The 19,417-nt window shown below is 36.2% G+C and overlaps 1 protein-coding gene and 1 long non-coding RNA gene across 3 annotated transcripts in view; one reads left to right on the top strand and one right to left on the bottom strand.

The window, feature by feature from the left end:
- Positions 1–19,417, top strand: part of CTTNBP2 (cortactin binding protein 2) — a 170,286-nt gene that overhangs the window by 62,418 nt on the left and 88,451 nt on the right. Inside the window, exon 3 of the mRNA XM_054564250.1 lies at positions 9,514–9,738. Within this exon, the coding sequence (XP_054420225.1) occupies positions 9,514–9,738 (225 nt within the window). The remainder of the gene's footprint in view (positions 1–9,513; positions 9,739–19,417) is intronic.
- The window catches only part of LOC129063287 (uncharacterized), a 41,331-nt gene that overhangs the window by 9,876 nt on the left and 12,038 nt on the right, over positions 1–19,417 (bottom strand). Inside the window, exons 2-3 of one of the 2 annotated variants that reach the window (XR_008528335.1) lie at positions 4,949–5,038; positions 3,844–3,960 (exon numbers count right to left, since the gene is read on the bottom strand). This is a non-coding gene — a long non-coding RNA (uncharacterized LOC129063287). Of the gene's footprint in view, positions 1–3,843; positions 3,961–4,948; positions 5,039–19,417 lie in introns of those variants that run through there. The other variant, XR_008528336.1, reaches the window with a different exon arrangement.

Below are 19,417 nucleotides of genomic sequence, written 5' to 3'. Positions count from 1 at the left end.
AATTTTTCCTTCAATAAATTGTATGGGGTTTTTTTTGTTTGTTTGTTTTTGGTCATTTTTGTGGACTTTCTATGGATGCCATGCTTAATTTCAAGAAAGTACATATTATCCTTTACTTCTCAAACACAGCTAGCTGCAAGTATCCCATGTGCCTGTTAGCAATATTTAAAAATAGATTATACAGGCAAAACAGTCTGTGCATTTGCTTCCAAGCATGATATTATTTTAGAGGGATCTTCTAAATGCATGGCTGTACTGACAGCTCAGACAGCTCTCATGGTGACTTATGTGTACTCTGACAAATCCTTTTTTAGAAATACTGATGTGCAAGTTAGGTCAGTTGTTATGAATGTGGGGCTATGACCATGGCCTTGGATGTGATTCCCATTTGGGGCATTTACTATAGCACACAGGCAGTAAAATTGTACATGAGTCCTTTCCAGCTGGCTAGCCTCAGGGTGGGGACAGTCACCTATAGGAATGGGTGACAAATGTGCCTGTATATCCCATTCCCAGTCCTATTGCTCCGAGGGACGTATGTCTTTTGGGACATTTCATAGCGTAATCTGATTGATCTTGTATACAAAGCAAAGGCATTTGGATAAAAAGAAAATTATAGCCTTTAATATGAATCACAGCCTTATTTACTCTGGCTGAGGAACTGTGACCACAGGCTTTAGTTACATATAACAATTCCCTATAACTGATCAGTTTTTTGAGAGCTTACATGATTTTGGCAAAAGGTGGTGACCTTAATCCCATCCTAACTAACTTTATTTCACTGTCCTTGTGTTCTCCAGGAATATTAACAGGAGACTGAGGATATTAGAGGACAAAAACAGATGCCTTTGTCAGCTGATCCAGAATAGAGGGGGTGGGAGTGACCAGGTCCTGGTCTCCTTCCTGCAGCAATTTCCAGCGAGTTCTGTAAAGTGCCACCTACACAGAAGAGCAGTGTCATCTGGTCTAAGGCCACTAAGTCTTTTATTGAGAAAGTGGGTGGCATAGCTTGGAGAGGAGAAATTGGATTCTTACAAGAATAAACTTTAAAACTATAGTTCAGGTTTACTCTTCAGAAATTGATCACAGACAGTCATAAATCATGTTGGAGACTCAGGAAATGATTACCATTCATCTTGGCCTAAACTCCTTTGGAGGATACTCCACATTCCACTGTTTCATAATGTATAACACATGTTTACAGGATTCTGTAATTTATTCTATATTATAGACTAGTTAACTACACCTTCCCATTCTGCTCACAAATGCCCATCAGAATAAAGAAGAGAAAGGCAGCTGGTTGCTGGAGAAAAATGGCCTATGCGCAGGCCTTGCTTGAATAAATAGTTGAGCATTTTTACTGATGTGAACAACACAAACAGGCCTGTGATAAATGACCAGTTTTATGTTAATAATACCAACCAACCTATGCACCACATTTGATGGTTTTTAAAGCATTTTCACAGCTGTCCTTGCATCAGATACAATGAAAGGATACAGAAATCCATGATCTGAAATGGAGTCTTACCTTGTTCCTGCAAATGACACTTGTCTTGCTGAGATATGCTTGTCCCTTTAAAACAATCAGCTCTTTTCCTCACCTTTTGCCTATTAGGTCCCTGTGTCTCTGTCTTAAGAGTAGCCAGGAGTGTCCAACCCACAGTTTGCACCTCTGTAGCCTGCCCAAGGGGCCGCACATCCTTATGCAGGCATATGATGTAGTTTCCCTCCAGGGACTGTGCTTTCTCCCAGGTTTGCTCTGTGTCTGTGGAGTGAATTTTTTCTGGCAGCTGCAGCCATTTTCTGGTTTGCTGTGGGGAGAGGCAGCAGGTATACATTCTTTCAGGAACTGGGGCACATTTAATGGTGGTAAAATTACTGGCAGTTTGAATAAAGACTGCTTTCAAAACTTTGACCTTTCTTTTCCCTTGTTGTTGAAAGGAAGAGAGTCATTTCAGCTGGTAGAAGGTGAGAATGTTAAGACCTTTTTGTTTGTGTTTTGCTGGTGCTCACCAGTTCTTATGATTAGTAGGTTACTCCTCAGTGACCAAAGGGGTTTTGTAGGGAGTTGGGAAAGGGTACAGCACCAAGAACAAAACTGTCCTCGTCATTGTCTCTTTGTGTCCAGGGGACTTTTATTTCTAACTAAGCCAACTTATGTTTGTTGCAGCTATAAAAGGGAAGGTATTTTAAAATTTTAATCACAACTTTTGTCCACAGAAATTATCTGTTATATTACCCCAGTAGAAAAGTTACCGCCTTTATTTCTTTGTGTTTCACTTTTAAAAATTTTGGGCGGACATGCTTATGTTAACACTGTGTCCATATTTTTTTTCCCTCGAGTTATAAGTAAGTAGGTATTTCTGAAATTATAATATTGGCTAACTACATTATTCCTAGAATGTTCAAACACTACAAGGAAGCTATGTTGCCTTTTCTTCAGGTGTGCTTGGTTGTTTGGATAACTGCTTATATGTTCATTTTTAGGAAATAAGTTTAATGCTGTTTTTTTTTCTTGTTAGGAGTTAAAAGTTCTAGATGATTAAAGCCAGTTAAGAAAATATTTCTGTGCAGTCACGATGGGAATCGTGATGGGAATAATAGGCAAATGGGAAAAGAACCTGTTTGGTGGTTTTTAGAACACAAATTTGGTCTGGCACTGGCACCTGTGAAGGAAGGTACCTGCAGAATCCCGGCTGGCGTGCTTTGCTTGGTTGGTACAGAACTGTTCAATCCCCAGAAGTGGTCATTGCTTCTCTACACAGAGTCTGACTACTCAACAAAAGCCTATTTTCAAACATTTGTTTTGAAAATCAATGGTAAAGTCAAATCTACTCTCTTTTCACTTATTGGAAACATTTTTTCAAACACGTTCTAAGTCACCTCTTTACCAGGAGCTTTCATTTTGCTGCTTCACTCTATTTTTGTAAACTTTGATACATTTTTTTGATGGAGTTACTTGTTTTGTTGGAAAATTCTACCAGTTTACTCAGTATCTAGAAGCCTTGGAAAACTTAGCATGAAGAATATCATTTACAACTTGAGCAAATGAGGTATATTTGTTATTTTAGGGCCACAAATAGAACATTTACATGTGATATCTAAATTCCATTCGTAATGGCAAAGCTTCTGAAGTAAATGGCATAACAGTGTCTCCTTTCTCTAAATTTGGTGCTTCAGAGCCCATCATTTGATTTGCATTAGAACATTTGATTTTATGTATTGAAGAGTAGTATTGAAATAGGATTCTGTAGTATTTTGTTCTAAGCCTTTGCTTTTTGCTCTGTAATTCATTAAAAAGATCTCTAAAAAGATTTTATTATTTATATTTTCTCTATCCATGGAGTGTCATATTTACATGTGTTTCTGTAACTATGTGATGATGACGAGTTTATTTCCGCCCATGGGCATGTTGATTCTGTTCCTGTGTAGTATCATGAGTGCACCCTCAGTGCCTGGCTTCCTACGCACACTGAGGGGGCTCTAGAATAATGGACTTCAGAAGCACAGGCTTTTCCCTTAAGGTATATGATGCAGTAGCAGAGGCAGAATACTTGTACACACGTGGGCACACACATGAAAACAGTCACCCAGAACACTGGACACTTGGCAGACTTCTCCGGGGAGCTCTGAATGACATGGAGACCGGCACAGGCATTTCACTCCCAGCCTCCCATTTGTCAGATCAACTAAGGATATAAAAATAGGCAAAAACAAGCCAAAAAGAATGTCATCATTACTGAAATGACAGCTGGTACTTATTACATGTTCATGATTGTCCCGGCCCTGCTAAGTTCCTTACATGCATTATTTCATGGGTTAGGTAGCGAGTATCTTCATGGAACCAGTGAAGACCCAGGGCAGTAAAGTAATCAGCCCTAATGTACATAACTTGAAAGTGGCAGAGTCTGACTTCCAGGCCTTTGCAGGGGCTGTGGCTCGGACTTCTCATACTGTCAGCTGAAAGGAACGCAGCGATGTAAATTTGCACCATTCTGCCCACTGATTCCCCATGTTAGAGAAGCATATTGGTGGTAACCCTCTGAAGTAAAGATATTCAAGGAGACTCTACCTGCCCTGCTTAGGGTAAATGCCAGATATGGGTTGACTCCTACCATCCAAAGTTGGAGTAAGCAGAAAAAAAGAAAAGGAAAAGAAGGAAAAGGCCTATGTAAGATTTTGCAGCAGAGAAAAAAAAATAACATTTAAAATGCAAGGGAACAACATATAGCTGGCAAAATTATGAGAGACAGGTAAATTTTAGAAATTAATTTTTAGATAGCATCTGCTTTGGACCTTAAAATTCAGGGAAACATAGGCTTTGAAGTGACTGAGAGGTAGGCAAGCCAGATTGTGATGAAGAGAGAGCATGTCTGCAAAGCTAAGGAGAAAAGAGCAGAGAATGCAGCATAGATCTTTGAGGCAAGAATTTGGGAGTGAGTCTCAGGTCCCAAATTCTAGCCATCCCAGGCTCTAGCCATACAACTTTGGACAGGCCGCTTGTCCTCTCTGCTTCAGTGTTTTTATCTATAATATGAGGCTACCTACTTAATATGGTTGTTAGGAGAATTTAAAATGAACTAGGAGAATCAAAGAATATATTAAAGTAACAGTGGAAAACCAACACTATTAAAACATTGAATCCGTAACGAAACTAAGAATCCAGAGGAAGGGAATAAAATGATAAAGTAGAAAAGATATATGTATGTGGACAATAGAGAATGGAGATCACTAGGAAATTCATGTTTTTGAAAGAGACTTGAACAAATGGAATTGATGCTGCAAACAAAATGTAGCAGAATCTTTAGATGAAAATGGCTACATGCCAGGACAATACCAGCCAACACTAGGAATAATCTTAAATGTTATTTATTAATTTAATGGGTAGAAAACCAATTAATTTAATCAGGCAGAAAAGCAGGTTTACTTGAAAGGGAGAAAACCCTACCTGGCTTTGGACTTGCTCTTGCGCCCTGCAGAATTCAGAAAGTGGCAGAAACAGTACCTCTGCTGAAGGACACCATAAGAATGTTTTTACCTAGACAGGGTAGTGGTCATGCAAGAAGAAAATAAAAATCATTCTGAGGTTGACAATGATATAAAATATCCCCATCCAAAAGCTACTTGAAAAATGAATGACCTGGAGATTTACCTAGCTATAAATCAGCATAAAAATAAGTAATGGTATGAAAGTGCAAAAGGGAACAAAAAATTGGTTATTAGTTCTTCTCCTTGGCTGGGGCATTAAGTACTTAGAGGGCTCTTGATAGACTTACCAATTGAGTATTTGGACAAAGCTGAGTGTGAATCTGATGAGCGGCCAGCACTAAGAGCTGCTTTACCAAGTTAAATCAAGGTAAAATATGTACTGTACACAGATAATTAAGAAAGTAGGGAATGTTGCCAAGGATATGTAAAAAGGATTCCATTATTTTATGGTTATGCTAATTGGTTTGAAGATCTCAAACTTTTATAAGATAAAACAAATTTTAATAAAAGGTTATTTTCCATTGGCAGGACTCAGTTTCATGAAAATTTCTTCCCATGTGTGTCTACTATATGTGTAATTCCAACCAAAATTATAATTGATTTTTTAGAAGTTGATAAATTGAAACTTTATCTAGAAGAATGATCTTGTAACATAGCAAAGAAATTTTTAGAAACTGGATTTTGTGAAGGAGGCTTATCCTACTGTTTGGTAGCACTTAATACAAATTAAAGCATTTGTACTGGAGAATTATGAATAGAATGAAAACGGAAACAATGGAAGTTGCAGAAACAGACCCAGTATTATAGAGATAGAAGGGATAATTCATCACAAAGAGTAATTAAAAATGTTTATGTGACTAGTAACAGAACCTCAAAATATATGAAACTAAAACAAAAATGGACAGAATTGAAGGGAGAAACAGAGAATTTCATAATCATAAATTTTAATACCTCTATCAGTAGTTGATAAACAACCAGCAGTTGATAGGAAAAAACAGTAAAAATGAAAACATTAATAACACTATCAGTTGTCTTAATTAGTTGACATTTATATCTGTAGAATGTATTCACTGACCTCAGTAGAATTAAATGAGAACTCAATAACAATGAGCTATATAGGAAAACTCTAAATATCTGAAAATTTTTGAAAAAAAATTTCTTTGTAATTCATATGGCAAAGACAAAATCACAAGGAACTTAGAAAATAATTTGAAATGAATGGCAGCAAATAAAGAGCCACTACTGCTCCCCTTAAAAGAACTGAATGTATGGATCTTGCACTTCGACATAAAAGTTAAATGTGAGTCTATATTTGCAAAGAAAATCACTGGCCATTTTTTTGTTGATGATCCTGCATATAATTGTACAACATTTTCAGCAGGAAAAAAAAAATTGCCCACATTTAATCATGTCACAGTGGGGCTGTCAGTTAAAGTAGTAATTTTAAAACAAAACCAAACACAACAAAAAACTGTTCCACACTAGTAAAAAAATGTATTAAATATTTTCTTACCATAAAATCTATTAAAACTGGAAATATGTCAGTGATACATGTATTTACCTCTCACATTATATTAATAAAAAATTAATTTTAACTCATTTATCAAATGTTCATTCCAATTTAAGAATAACCTGTGTGGTTAACAAATGGCTTGAGTGCGTTATAGTACTGTATGTCATAAAATATGTTGGATGTGTGAGTAGACATCAGGTAATTATAATTGGTTGTTAAAACATAAGTTTCAGCAGGGGACCCATGATGATAAATATTGGATACTAAAGTGAGGAAGAAGATAAAAAATTTTGTGAAGAAATTTTGGAATCTGGTTTTAATTTTTAAAGTCCTTGCCCACATTGAGGGTATAAAACAATCTAGTTGTTGGAGATTAAAGAGAAAGCGTTTTTGTTTTGTTTTGTTTGTTTTTATAAAAGAGTAAATGTTCTTTGTTTAAGTCTCTGGTGAGACTTGTGCTGAGTCCTACCCCTTCAAGTTGCTTCTCCCTTCATCTCAAGTCAAGAAAAACAGGCTTCAAGGACACAAATTAATGATTTCATAAGTTTCTCCTGAAGGCCTTGGTGGGCTGAATATAGGGGGAGATAAAAAAGCTGAACTCCTGTGGAAATGACAGAATGGTGGCTTCAAGAGTCATCTTGCACTGCCAAATTTTGTTTAGATGAAGACCCATGGGTGTTTCCTATAGACTGTGGTGGGCCGTGGACATCCAAGGGTGAGAATGAGATTGGTTCAGGTCCTCTTTACTAAAGAAGTCTGGAGAACATGGACCCTCGGACCACAAAACCTGCTTCCTAGATGCTTCATAAGAAGTGTATGCAGGGCTAGTTTCATGGCTGTGCAACCTGTGCAGTTGCAAAAAGACAAGGCCCTAAGAAGGGCCCCATACTTGGTTAAATGGGGTGCTGCTACCATCTTGAAATTAATTTTTTAAATAGGCAGCCTTATGTTTTCATTTTTAACTGGAATTCCACAGATTACCATATGTAGTCCTAAATTTATTACCTGCCTTGAGGAAACTATGATGATGGGGTCTCAGCAGTGGGAGAAGGGGTAGTTCTCTAAAGCAGGGGTCCTCAACCCCCGGGCCATGCACTGCTCCTCTCTATGGCCTATTAGGAACTGGGCCACACAGCAGGAGGTGAGCTTTAATGTCATGCACTTGAATCATGTTGAAATCATCTCCCCCTACACCGTCCATAGTCCCCCATCCACTCCCCCCAGAGTGAAAAGTCCCTGGTGCCAAGAAGGTTGGGGACTGCTGCTCTAAAGTGGGAAAGAGTAGGCTTTAAATACTCATCACACTTGCTGATAAGGCTAGTGAACCAGTCAGGTAGAATGCTGCTGCTTCTCTGACCTCCATTTTTATCATCTACCTCCAGGCCTTTCCAACCCAGAGAGGACTTAAAACAGCTTAGGAAGGGGGAGAAGATTTGGATAAAAGGGGAGATTTTCATAAACACTCCTTCCCCAGGTGGTGCATGTTAACCTGTAGCAGGTCTTAGCTGGGGAAGATAAGCTGTCATACCACTGAAGCCAGATACTCTAATAGCCAGGTGGAGACTCTTATGTTTTAAAGTGACAATAGGACTTGTATTGGATAAAAGTAATTCGAAAAACCATGGTGCTTTTTTGGGATTTCGTTCAGGGGTGGGGGATGAACTATTACATTGAAAAAAGTTAAGAGACAAGTGAAGGACAAAATGAAATGCTTTTGAAAGTGCATCTCTAAAGTGATATTTTTCAATGTATTGATTACATAAGAATGTAGAAATATCAAATGCTTTTGATTCATAAACCATGATAACTTTTAAGTTTCAAGTGATGCTTAACTTAAGCATCACTATTTAAAATTTAGCTAGTGAACACTAGCTTAAATTTAATGGTGAAACTGGACTTTTGTAAATTACATCTCCAAATTGATCTAATTTGGTAATCGGAAAAAAAGTTAGATTTTCCCATTTGTCATTTGCACTTGTGTTTATCTATTTGTTGGCTTGCTAACAGTGGTCTAAAAATGGAAAACTTTAGCTCAATGTGGTTGCTTTTTAAAGTGAGGAAAAATATGTAATATATCTTTAGAAAATACACTTAACATTTGGGACAATTAATCTTGATTTATAGTAAACTAATTTTATTTTTTCACTAGCAGTGACATAGAGTAATTTTTTTTCTAGGGGCTCTTCCAAATGACCTGAGTTAGAAGACCGTTGCTAGTTTTCAATGTATTTCTATTGTTATTTCCCATCTTATGCAAAGACAGACTATAGTAGGCTAATTATCAAAAATTGCATTTAGTCCCACATGGATGTGCAATTAATTAACTTTGATGGTGATGGACTGACATTTAGAGTAAAATGCGGTTACATTCTTTCCTGGGATTCTGTGAACTATATTTTAATGCCCTTCAATGATGAGATATTTACATTTTAAATTTTCTGGAAGTTTTTTTGTAGTTGTTCAAACTTCACAAAATGAGACTGTTGTGAATTTTTGACTAAAAAATTTCATGAAATATTTTCTTTTTTAGTAGATACCCTTATAAATTCTTTTGGCTATATGAAACTTACAGGAGATTTATATTTTGTGACTTCATAAGTATTATGAGATATATGTAAGTTCTGTCAACATAGAGATAATTTTATTTTTGACCTTGTGCTAAAGCTTATTTTAATTGTTGATCTTTCTGATTTTACTTTAAATTAGAAAAGGCAGCACCTAAAATGGATCCTTGAAGGAGTGGTCATCAAGGGAAAAATATATCTGTATCATTTGTAATTTAAAAGTCAACATTTTTAAAGGAAGAAAATTTAAAAGTAGATGCAATGATATTCCAGGGTAGTCAGGGATTGGGCTGAAACTCCCCTTGCGTCTTGTTCTCTGCCTAATATCATACGCAAGCCATTACTCAAAAGAGTTGTGAATACCATTTGGAAAAGTAATCACAAAATCTTATAAATATCTTAACTTTTCATTTCTTTCTTCAGTATATTTCTCTGGTTTTGTTCTAGGCTCGCAGGAAGGAGGTATTTATCCAGGAACGGTATGGAAGATTCAATTTAAATGACCCATTCTTGGCACTGCAGAGAGACTATGAAGCAGGTGCCGGCGATAAAGACAAGAAGCCAGTTTGTACCAACCCCCTCTCCATCCTTGAAGCAGTCATGGCCCACTGCAGAAAAATGCAAGAAAGAATGTCCACACAGCTAGCTGCTGCAGAGAGCAGACAAAAGAAGGTATTGAGACTTTCAAAAGGTTATTTTTCCCATAATACAGTGTAGAATGCAGGGACCATCTCTGAGGTTATCTTTTGTTCTTAAATATTGTATTTTCAAAAAAATTTGGGATAAATACATAGAAATTCAAAATTCTGACAGATTCTGGTGGGTTTTTTTTCAAGTGTCACTCAAAATTAAACAGCCACACTAATCCAGGAAAGGTGTTTGACAAAGAAATTATGTTTTCTGTAATGGTGACTTTAATACTTTCTTTAAAATATGAATTTTTTCCTTTTGAATTTCCTTTTTCTAGTGTCATAAGACATGCTTACCTAATAGGTGGGTGATCCAGTCGTGCAACCATGACTCTGATGATATGGTGGCATTCCCAATTTGCATTATCCAGCTGTCTCCAATATTTAAAACTAAAAATCCTTTAAATTATTTCTCCGGAAGATGAAACTAGCACGAGGAGAATTAGAATGGAAGTTTGTATGCAATCTCGCTCATGTCATCCTGAAGTCCTGGTTAGTTTCAGACTTGCCTCAGGGGTCTGATAGCTGTGCTCGCTGCAGACCTCCAGGCTCCCGCTCACATGTGTTTCAATTAAACTGACTCTCTCCCCTCTTCTCCCCTCCCCAACCCACACACACTTATTTATTGTGCAGGAGTAGAGGGCCCAAAGAGTCCTGAGTCATAAAAGCTTAATATTTTATCCACCATGAGGAAATAAAAGTTTCAATTTTGTCCTTCTGATGTGCAGCCAAGACTGCTAATTCCCTTTATTAGAAAAGAGAGTGAGGAAATCATGGAAGCTAATGATGTAGTATAATTAGAATTAAGAGCAATGTGTTCTTCCAATCATTATTAAAGCATAAATTAAAATGTTTCTGTTTGTCCTTTTCAAAGAACTTGTTATAGCTTACATCTAACACCTGCTTGACAACCTGAATGTACTATACTGTAAATATTTATGATACTGTCATTTAATGTGTATGTCTTTTCCCTGTAATTATATCTTTGCATTAACATATGTATGTCAGTGTTTTGGTATGGGTGTTGAATAAAATCAAACATTTTCATCAGTATGTCACGTGGTAGAAAACTAAAGGACTAGGTAATGTATTAAAGAAGAAAGAAAGAACATGGATGTGAGGTGGAATCAAACAGTTTTACTTTGGATGTTGCAAAGCCCAGCAGACAACCACTAAGGTCTCCTAAGATTGCCAGAAGTCCCCACAAACCACATAAGCAAGACCCAGTGTATTTCAGCTGATGTCACTGAAGCTCATTTGTATTTCTTATATGGAACACTTTTCAGTTACGTTCTTAACATGTCAAATGAGCTATTTCATAATAAAGTACTTCTGCTGGATTTTATGCTATGTTATCAAAAATCAAGAAATATTCGGTTTTCATTATATAGAGTTTTCACTTAATATATAAAAATGCATGCTTCCTTAAATTTTACTTCAGTTGTGCATTTTATCTACTGTTTTTCTTGTAGAAAAAAAAGAAACTCATTTTGACTTGAATCAAAGATTTTTTATCCAGCTGATTTTTTAAAAACCAACTTACATCCTGTTTGTTTCTGAATGACTGGGTCATTTCCAACCTGGCTGGGAATGAAAGGAAATTGCCTCTCTCCTATGGGTCCTGACAGGATAATATGAAGTGAGCCAGTGACCTGTCTCCCATCTAATGGGGATACAGTGGTCCTTTATGGGCGAATTCATTGGCTGTGTAGTCTCAGTGAAGGTTCTCTCTGATAGGCAGTGCTACCCTGTGTCCCTAAAGGATATTCTGTTCTGGTAGACTGTAGCGTGTAAGAAGTCTAAGAAAAATTAGTGTTTGTACTCTTATCCCCAGTCTTGCAAAGGAAATAATCACATCAGCCGATAAGACCAGAAACACCGAAGTCATCATTTTAGTAACAAAATTACCTGTCATCTATAGTCCTGAAAGTAAATATTTTAACCAGACATCCTCAGTTCCCTTGCATATAGGATAGATTGCAGCTTTAGAAATGTAAAAGTGGTAAAACAAAAAAAATCCATTCTTTTCAGTGAGTCCAGTTCTTTAAATAACTGCCAGAGCAAGAGTCAGGGAAACCAAGGGCCTCATCATTTACAATTCTAGTATTTATTATCTGACACTGGGCACAGCTCTTGGGTAATTCTAAGACATTTGGCCTGAACACTGCTCTGGTTGGCCTCTCCAGGAGAGAGAAGAGGCTCTGTGCTCATTCATGCATTGGTTCCCACTGAGACTGCTAATAGGAGGGTTAACTGGTAGTTTGTGTGCCAGGAAAATTTTGGCAAGAATCAATTTGGCAAATGGACCGAGCCCTTAAAGCTTTGAATAAGCTAATGAGTAATCATCATGGGGGAGCCTCCAGTAATCTACTCCTCGTTTATAGTCAGTAACCTAGAGTTGAATGGTATTTGGGTTTTTATTATCTTGTACATCATCTGTTAATAGAGTTTCTCTCCTAATTTATTTTCAATCATTTTATTCATAGTTAGAAAGTATAATTTCTAACCCTGAAGCAGGAAAGACCTTTTAATTTGAACAGAGCCTTTAAAAGTAAGAAGCCAGGTAAGTTAAGGAAATTTAGAAGGGGGCAAAATTATTTTTTTTTCAGCAGTGTAAAAACTACAAGTAGCTCTGTGTGTTGGGTATAGCTTGTTCTAGGTGGCAGCTCAGCATACTGAGGATGGTTGCATGGTAATGGATGTATCACACAGGATTCTTAGTTGTGAGCAAATGAAGCCAGTATTTATAGAGTTAAGCAGAAAAAGCATTTATTGGTTAGTTTACAGCAAGGTAGAGCTTGGCTGGGACAGTTAGGGACCAGCTCCTGTCAGCCAACATCACCAATAACAAATGCTCACTATAGATCTAGTCTTAAATGGTGATACTTGAGGAGCCTGCAAGTTGCAGACTCCAGGCAGCACCACTGCCATTACTGCTCTGGGCCTTGAGTGGTGCCTCTCCTGGCCCTGCTTCTCTGCATCCCTCATTTCCCGCTTGAAGCCCAAGAACAGGCACATTTGATTGGTCAAGCTTAGGCCCCATACCCTCTCCTTGGCTACAGGACAACTGGGAAAGCTACTATTGGACATATTTCACTTCTGAAGGGGAGAATCATAAGGTGGAGAATTCTAACACAAGAAAGAGCTTCAAGTGCTAGACAGCCAAAAAAATGACAGTTGGACCAGAAAAGAATAATCAGATTATTTTTGTTTAATTTATTTTGTGTCTTCTCTTCCTGTTGTAACAGATTATATTATTCTGCCACTTGTATTCAGTGCTCTCTACATTATATAATGGTTTATAACATATAATTTTAAGTTGCTGTCTAGACTTCTATTTGAGGATACCATTATAGGAAATCATCTAAGATAGCATTTTTAGGAAGAGTATTTAGGACATTTCTAAATACATGAGTGATTGTTTTTAGCTAATATCTGAGTCTTTTTTTGTATGATTCATTGATACATTTCAGCATGCATTTTGACTCCGCAGGCACATTGCAGTGACTGTTAAGGGGGAGCTGGCTACTGAGGTCTGTGACTCTTGACTCTGGTCTTAAGAGTAGAGGCCAGTTCACTTGACCCGTGTCTTGTGTTCCTCCCCTTGAAACTCTAGATCAAGAGAAAGAGACAGATGACATCTGCAGAGCCCAAACTCCTGACTGGGAGCTCCAGCCCCTATAAAGAAAAAAAGTTATTTTTATGTGTTTTATTATTTATTGGTTTACCAGTATATTGGGCAGGTGGGTGGGAGTATGTAGTTGCAGAAGAGGACAAAGATGCAGTGAGTATCAAAATATACAGGGAAGCAATAATGGATATAATTAAATGTCATAAGAATATTTGGTGGTTGTGACAAACATGCACTCTGCTTTTTCATTTTATGAATGATGACAATCTCTTCCCTTTCTGTTTTCCACTTTGAATTAGAGCTAATTGCCTTTACATTGTTGCTCTGCAACCACCTACATAGTTTTCTCTTTCATTTTGTGAAAACATTAATTGGTTTTCAAATATTAAAGCAACTTGGATTCCTGAAGTAATCTTCAGTGGGTTACCTTTTATTCTTTTTATTTATTGCTGGATTCAGTCTGCCTATATTTTGCTAAGAAGTTTTGTATCTGTGTTCATGAATGATAATTTTTCTGTAAATTAAAAAAAATATTTGAATGTTTTGATTGACGGTAATTTTAGGTTTGTATAGTGAATTAAAAGCATTTCCCGTGCTGTTTTCTGAAAGGGTATATATAAGTTTGGCATTATTTCTTTCTTTGATGTTTGGGAGAAGTCACTAGAAAGCCATATGAGCTAGGAGTTATCTTTGAGGAAAAGTTTTTATTTGTGAATTCAGTATCTTTAAAAGATAGAAAGCCATTTAATGTTCTGTGCCATTTTATGCCAGTTCTGTCAATTCAGAAATAAAATGTGTTTCAGAGGAATCTGATTTGTTGAATTTGTTGGCACAAAGTTATTCATTATTCTTTTAATATTATTCTGTAGTGATTATGTCCTTTTTTATGTCTGTTATTTGCAATTTGTGTTTTTCTGTATTAGCCTGTTTATTCTAAATGTTTAACAATATTATCAATATTTTAGAAGAAAAACCTTTGGCTTTCTTAATTTCTCTATCATTTGTCTCTTGTATTTCATTTTTTACCTTTGTTATTTCCTTCTACAATTTGCTTAACTTTTCATAGCTTCTTAACGTGAAACTCAAATGATTGATTTGAGAAAAACTTTTCCAGTGTAAGCATTTAAAGATATAAATTTCTCTCTGTCCTCTGCTCTAGCCACCTTTAAATACTCTTCTTTCACAGCATCCCAGAGATTTTGGTATGTTCTGTTTTTATTTTCACTCAGCCGCAAATGTATTCTTATTTACTTTGTGATTTCTTTTTACATTTTTTTATTATTAGAATTATGTTGTTTTATTTTTGGATTTTAGGGTTTCTTAATATTCTGATTTATTTACAATTTAATTGTACTATGGTCAGAGAACATATTCTATAAGATTTTAGTCTTGTAATGTTTTTGGTGGCTTTGAATAGCTTAGCGAGTGCTTTAGAAAAAGACTACATCTTCGGTAGCCTTAAAGTATCCTGTTCCGTAATGTCACTTAGGCCATGGCGTGTTCATAGTATTATTAAGATCTATATTCTTGCTGATATTTTAAAAGATTTTTTTTATTTATTATTGGGGCAGGGAGAGAGAGATACTTTGAAGTGCAAGAGAAACATCGATCGGTTGCCTCTCTCACGCTCCCAACTGGGGACCTGGCTTGCAACGTAGGCATGTGCCCTGACCAGTCATCAAACCATGACCTTTCAGTTTAAAGGATGACTCCCAACCCACTGAGTCACCCTAGTCAGGGCTAATCTTGCAGATTTTTAATCTAGTGGGGTTTTGTTTTGTTTGTTTTTTTATGAGAGAAGATTGTTATATATTTTTCTATTTCTCCCTTTGGTTATGTCAGTTTTTGCTTCATATATTTTAGAGATAATAATTTAGCCATCATTTATATTTTAGCTCCTCTGTATGTAATGCATCTTTTTTTTTTCTGTTTACAAGATTGTTTCTTAACTTTGTTTTCAGCAGTTTTACTATAATGTGCGTAGGTATGATTTTCTTTACAGGGGTCCTCCTGGTTTTGGTTGCTGAGCTTCCTGGATTGTAAATTTTTTTAAATCATATTTGTAAATTATTTTGGTATTTTTCTTTTAATATGTTTTTCTTCCTCATTTTCTCTTTCTTCTTTTTTAATCTCCACTTCCATGGAATTTAGACCACTTCATATTGTCTTACAGGTTACTGAGGTGCTATTCACTTTTGCCAGTCTTTTTTTCCTTTATCTATTAAATTGGATACTTTCTTTTGCTCTGTTTTCAAATTCATTTTGAATTTGTTTTTAATTCTACCCTCTCAAATCTGTTATTAAGCTCATTTGGTGAACTAGTTTGTTTAATTTTAGATATTATGTTTTTTAGTTCTAGATATTCATTTAATTATTTTTTTGTTTCTGTTTCTATGCCAAGATTCTCCTTCTGTTCTATCATTGTGACCATATTTTCTTTGAGAATGGCTGCTTTAAGGCCCTTGTTTTCTAATTCCAATATAGATCATCTTGGACCCACTTTATATTTGAGTACATTTCTGTTGACGATGGATCACTTAAAAAAAAATAAACTCTTTGCCTGTCTAGTAATTTGTAATTGTATACTAAACATTATGGATGATATGGTAGAGACCTTAGATTCTGTTATTTTCTGAAGAATGTATTTTCCTCTCAGAAGCAGGGAACCTGGTAAGACTCATGGTATACACACTGTCTCCCTGCAGTTGGCAATAGCTAAAATATTTGCTGAGTCCTCTCAGGCACTCAGCAGCCATCTCTATCATTTAGTGTGGAGTCTCCCTGATGAATGTGTAATTCAAGGGCCAACCAAAGATGCTGGTGGGTTAACTGTGGCAGCCTCAGTTTCATCCTCTGCCTCCTCAGGCCAGAATAAGAGGTGCTCTGTGCTTGAGCTCTTGCTGTCAGGGCAGAGAATTGCCTTACTTGAAAAGCTACACGGGGGCAAGTCTCATCCAATGCTGTTGGCTCCTTTCTCATTTCTACTAATTTTATTGCTCTCCAGAACCTTCAAATAGTTATTTTTTGTATTTTTCAAAGGTTCATAATTATTTGCAGGAAGGATAGTCTAAAGAAGTAATTTCACCATTACTGGTAGTGAAACTTTTTCTGTTGTACTTTGTAATTGTTGAATTACAACAGCTATCTAACTTACAAAAACATATCCATCTATATTTTTAATATTTAATATGGTCAATTCTCTAGATCCTAGTTTGCCTGTAAATATGTCTTCAGAGAAGAAACACTGTGCAAAAGTAACACATTTTTAAATAGCACAAATTGTTGTTATAAATTGAAAACTTAACATTTTTTAGTTCCAAGCACAATGATTCATGCATTAATATGCTGCCTTATTTAATCTGTAAAATGATCATTATTTTTCCTCTATTGTGCAAGAAGTTCGTCTGGTTTTGTCCATAAGATGTCTCTAGTAATGCTTAGTTGTCTTTATAACTTCATTTGAAACAATTTTGTTAGATAGTATTGTGACAGCTGTCATGTCAGCGTGCATTTAAAACAACCTATAAAAATCATGGTGAATTTTTGTGTAGCCATTTTAATATTGAACATGAAGAAAAATACACAACATTTTTGGCATATTATGCTTTATTATTTCAAGAAAGGTGAAAACTCAACTGAAACGCAAATATAAAAAATTTGTGCAGTGTATGGGGAAAGTGCTGTGACTGATCAAATGTGTCAGAGGTGGTTTGCAAAGTTTCATGCTAAAGATTCCTCACTGTATGATGCACCATGGCTGGGTAGGCCAGTTGAAGTTTGATTGTAATCAAATCGAGACATTAGTTGAGAATAATCAGTGTTATGCCACATGGGTATATCTGACATACTCAAAATATCTAAATCAATAAAGTTATTGGTAAAGATGAAAAATGTGTCTTTTATTTTACAGATAAAACTAAATGGACTTTTTGCCAACTCAATACTATATCTTTTACTTTTTCTTTTAAATTATTGAATGAGTTTAGAGGGAAAGAAAGAGAGAGAGAGAGAGAGAGACAGAGACATCAACTTATTAATTCTTGTGTGTGCCCTGACCAGGGATCAAACTCACAACCTTGGCATATCAGGGCAATGCTCTAACAAACTAAGCTACCTGGCCAGGGCTTCATCTCTTAACTTTTTCAAGCACAAAAACTTTGTGTCTGAGCCAGAATGGTCAAAAAAAATTTTTAATGTAAAATCTTATTTTTTAAAGTATGGGAGTATGTTTATACTAATTGAAAGGAGCTAGTAGAGAAGGGGATGTTTAATATGAAGAGCAGTGTGATAAGTAATGAAGCAAGTCTCAGAGGTGACAGGAGAGAATAAAATTAATTGCTGAAGAATGGCTGACCTTCAACAGATGGAAACCTTTCTCCCTTAGAGTGAGGGGAAGAACATATGGATTAGTGTGGCTATAAAAAGGCTTCATGCAGGAGACAGGATATAGAAGATGGGATGTGAGTTAGTCTGAATTATCTTGTTAAGAGTCTATTAGAATAGACTGAGGGTCAGTTGAGTAATCATTGGGTGAAGTTTTGGGGAGAGTGGCAGAGGTTTTTCCATTTATTTACTATTTACTTGTTTTTTAAAAGATTTTATTTATTTATTTTTAGAGGGGAAGGGAGGGAGAAAATCATTCAGTCTATTGCCTCTCACATGCCCCCAACTAGGGGCCTGTCCAGCAAACTAAGCATGTGCCCCTGATTGGGAATTGAACTGGAAACCTTTCTGTTTGCAGGACCAACACCCAACCCACTGAGGCACACCAATTAGGGCAGAGAGGCAGAGGTTTAAATATCCCTTGAAGTGAACGTAGAAGGGGTGTTCAACCCGTAGCCTGGGATGGCTATGAATGCAGTCCAACACAAAATCATAAATTTACTTAAAACCCTTATTTTGCTCATCAGTTTTTGTTAGAGTTTGTGTATTTAATGTGTAATCCAAGACAACTCTTCTTCTTCTAGTGTGGCCCAGAGATGCCAAAAGTTTGGACATCCCTGCGAGGGAAGTTAGCAGAGTTAGGTAGAGTGATAGATGATTGGGACTCAGAGCTCAGCTGAATTTGGAGCCATGTTTTGTAGGTGCATCAGTTATGTGGTTCCTCTGTATTTTTCTGTCTGTGATGAGATTAAAAACGATTCATGTTGGTCTGAGATAATATTTATAAGGAATGAGAGATATTAGGACAAAAGATACACGTGAATTATGGGAGAGTTAGAGTAGTATAGATTTCTACATAAATATTTGAGATTGAGTTCATCTCCTGTAGGAAGCCGGTCTTTAATTTGATTCTGAAGTTTCAGATTAAAATTATCATTTCAAAAATAAAGTTTGATGACCGATAATGAAGAAATGCTGTGGGCAAGATGTATCCTGTGGTGAGAAAAGCTTGAGACAAGTGGAACCTTGAGTGAGTTACATGATTCTGCCACTGATTAACTGGATGACATTAGGCAAATCACAAATTGGCCAGTAGTTACCTGTTTTGTAAAATGAAGGTAGCTCTTAGAGTTCTGCAAGACATATGTCAGAGATAAATTATAAAAAAAAACAAAAAAAACCCTCATATTTTAAAAATAATCTGAAACCTGATGTAGTTTCTGCTCTTTCCTTCATTGCACCTTATAAGAATAGGAGGTGCTAATATAAAATATATTTAAAATTTTCTTCCAATTTTGTCTATTCCTTCCACAACAACCTATTATTTGATGCATTAAAAGTTACATGTGCTTTAACTATAAGTAAATCTTCTCTGTTACCCAGATCAATATAATATGAATATATAAATATATGACATTATTTTACTCCAGATCTTACCTAATCTACTTATAAAGTCATCCCCAAAATTTTATATTGTAGAATAGAGTGTATGTGAATAAACAGTGGCCTCTAATTATTCATGGAGAATTATCTGTATTCCTGATCACCTATATATAGGGCCCATTGCGATGCTATTCAACAACTCTTTCAAAGCAGGAAGCACCGAAAGGAAATGAATAACATGCCAGACTCCTTTCTGGGCAGGAAG

This window comes from Pteronotus mesoamericanus, unplaced genomic scaffold, assembly GCF_021234165.1.
Source record: "Pteronotus mesoamericanus isolate MK-2021 breed Mesoamerican mustached bat unplaced genomic scaffold, CSHL_Meso_final scaffold_85, whole genome shotgun sequence".
In the NCBI taxonomy this organism is placed as follows: Eukaryota; Metazoa; Chordata; class Mammalia; order Chiroptera; family Mormoopidae; genus Pteronotus; species Pteronotus mesoamericanus.
The sequence above is the reverse complement of the archived record's forward strand: the minus strand, read 5'-3'. Positions and strand labels throughout refer to the sequence as shown.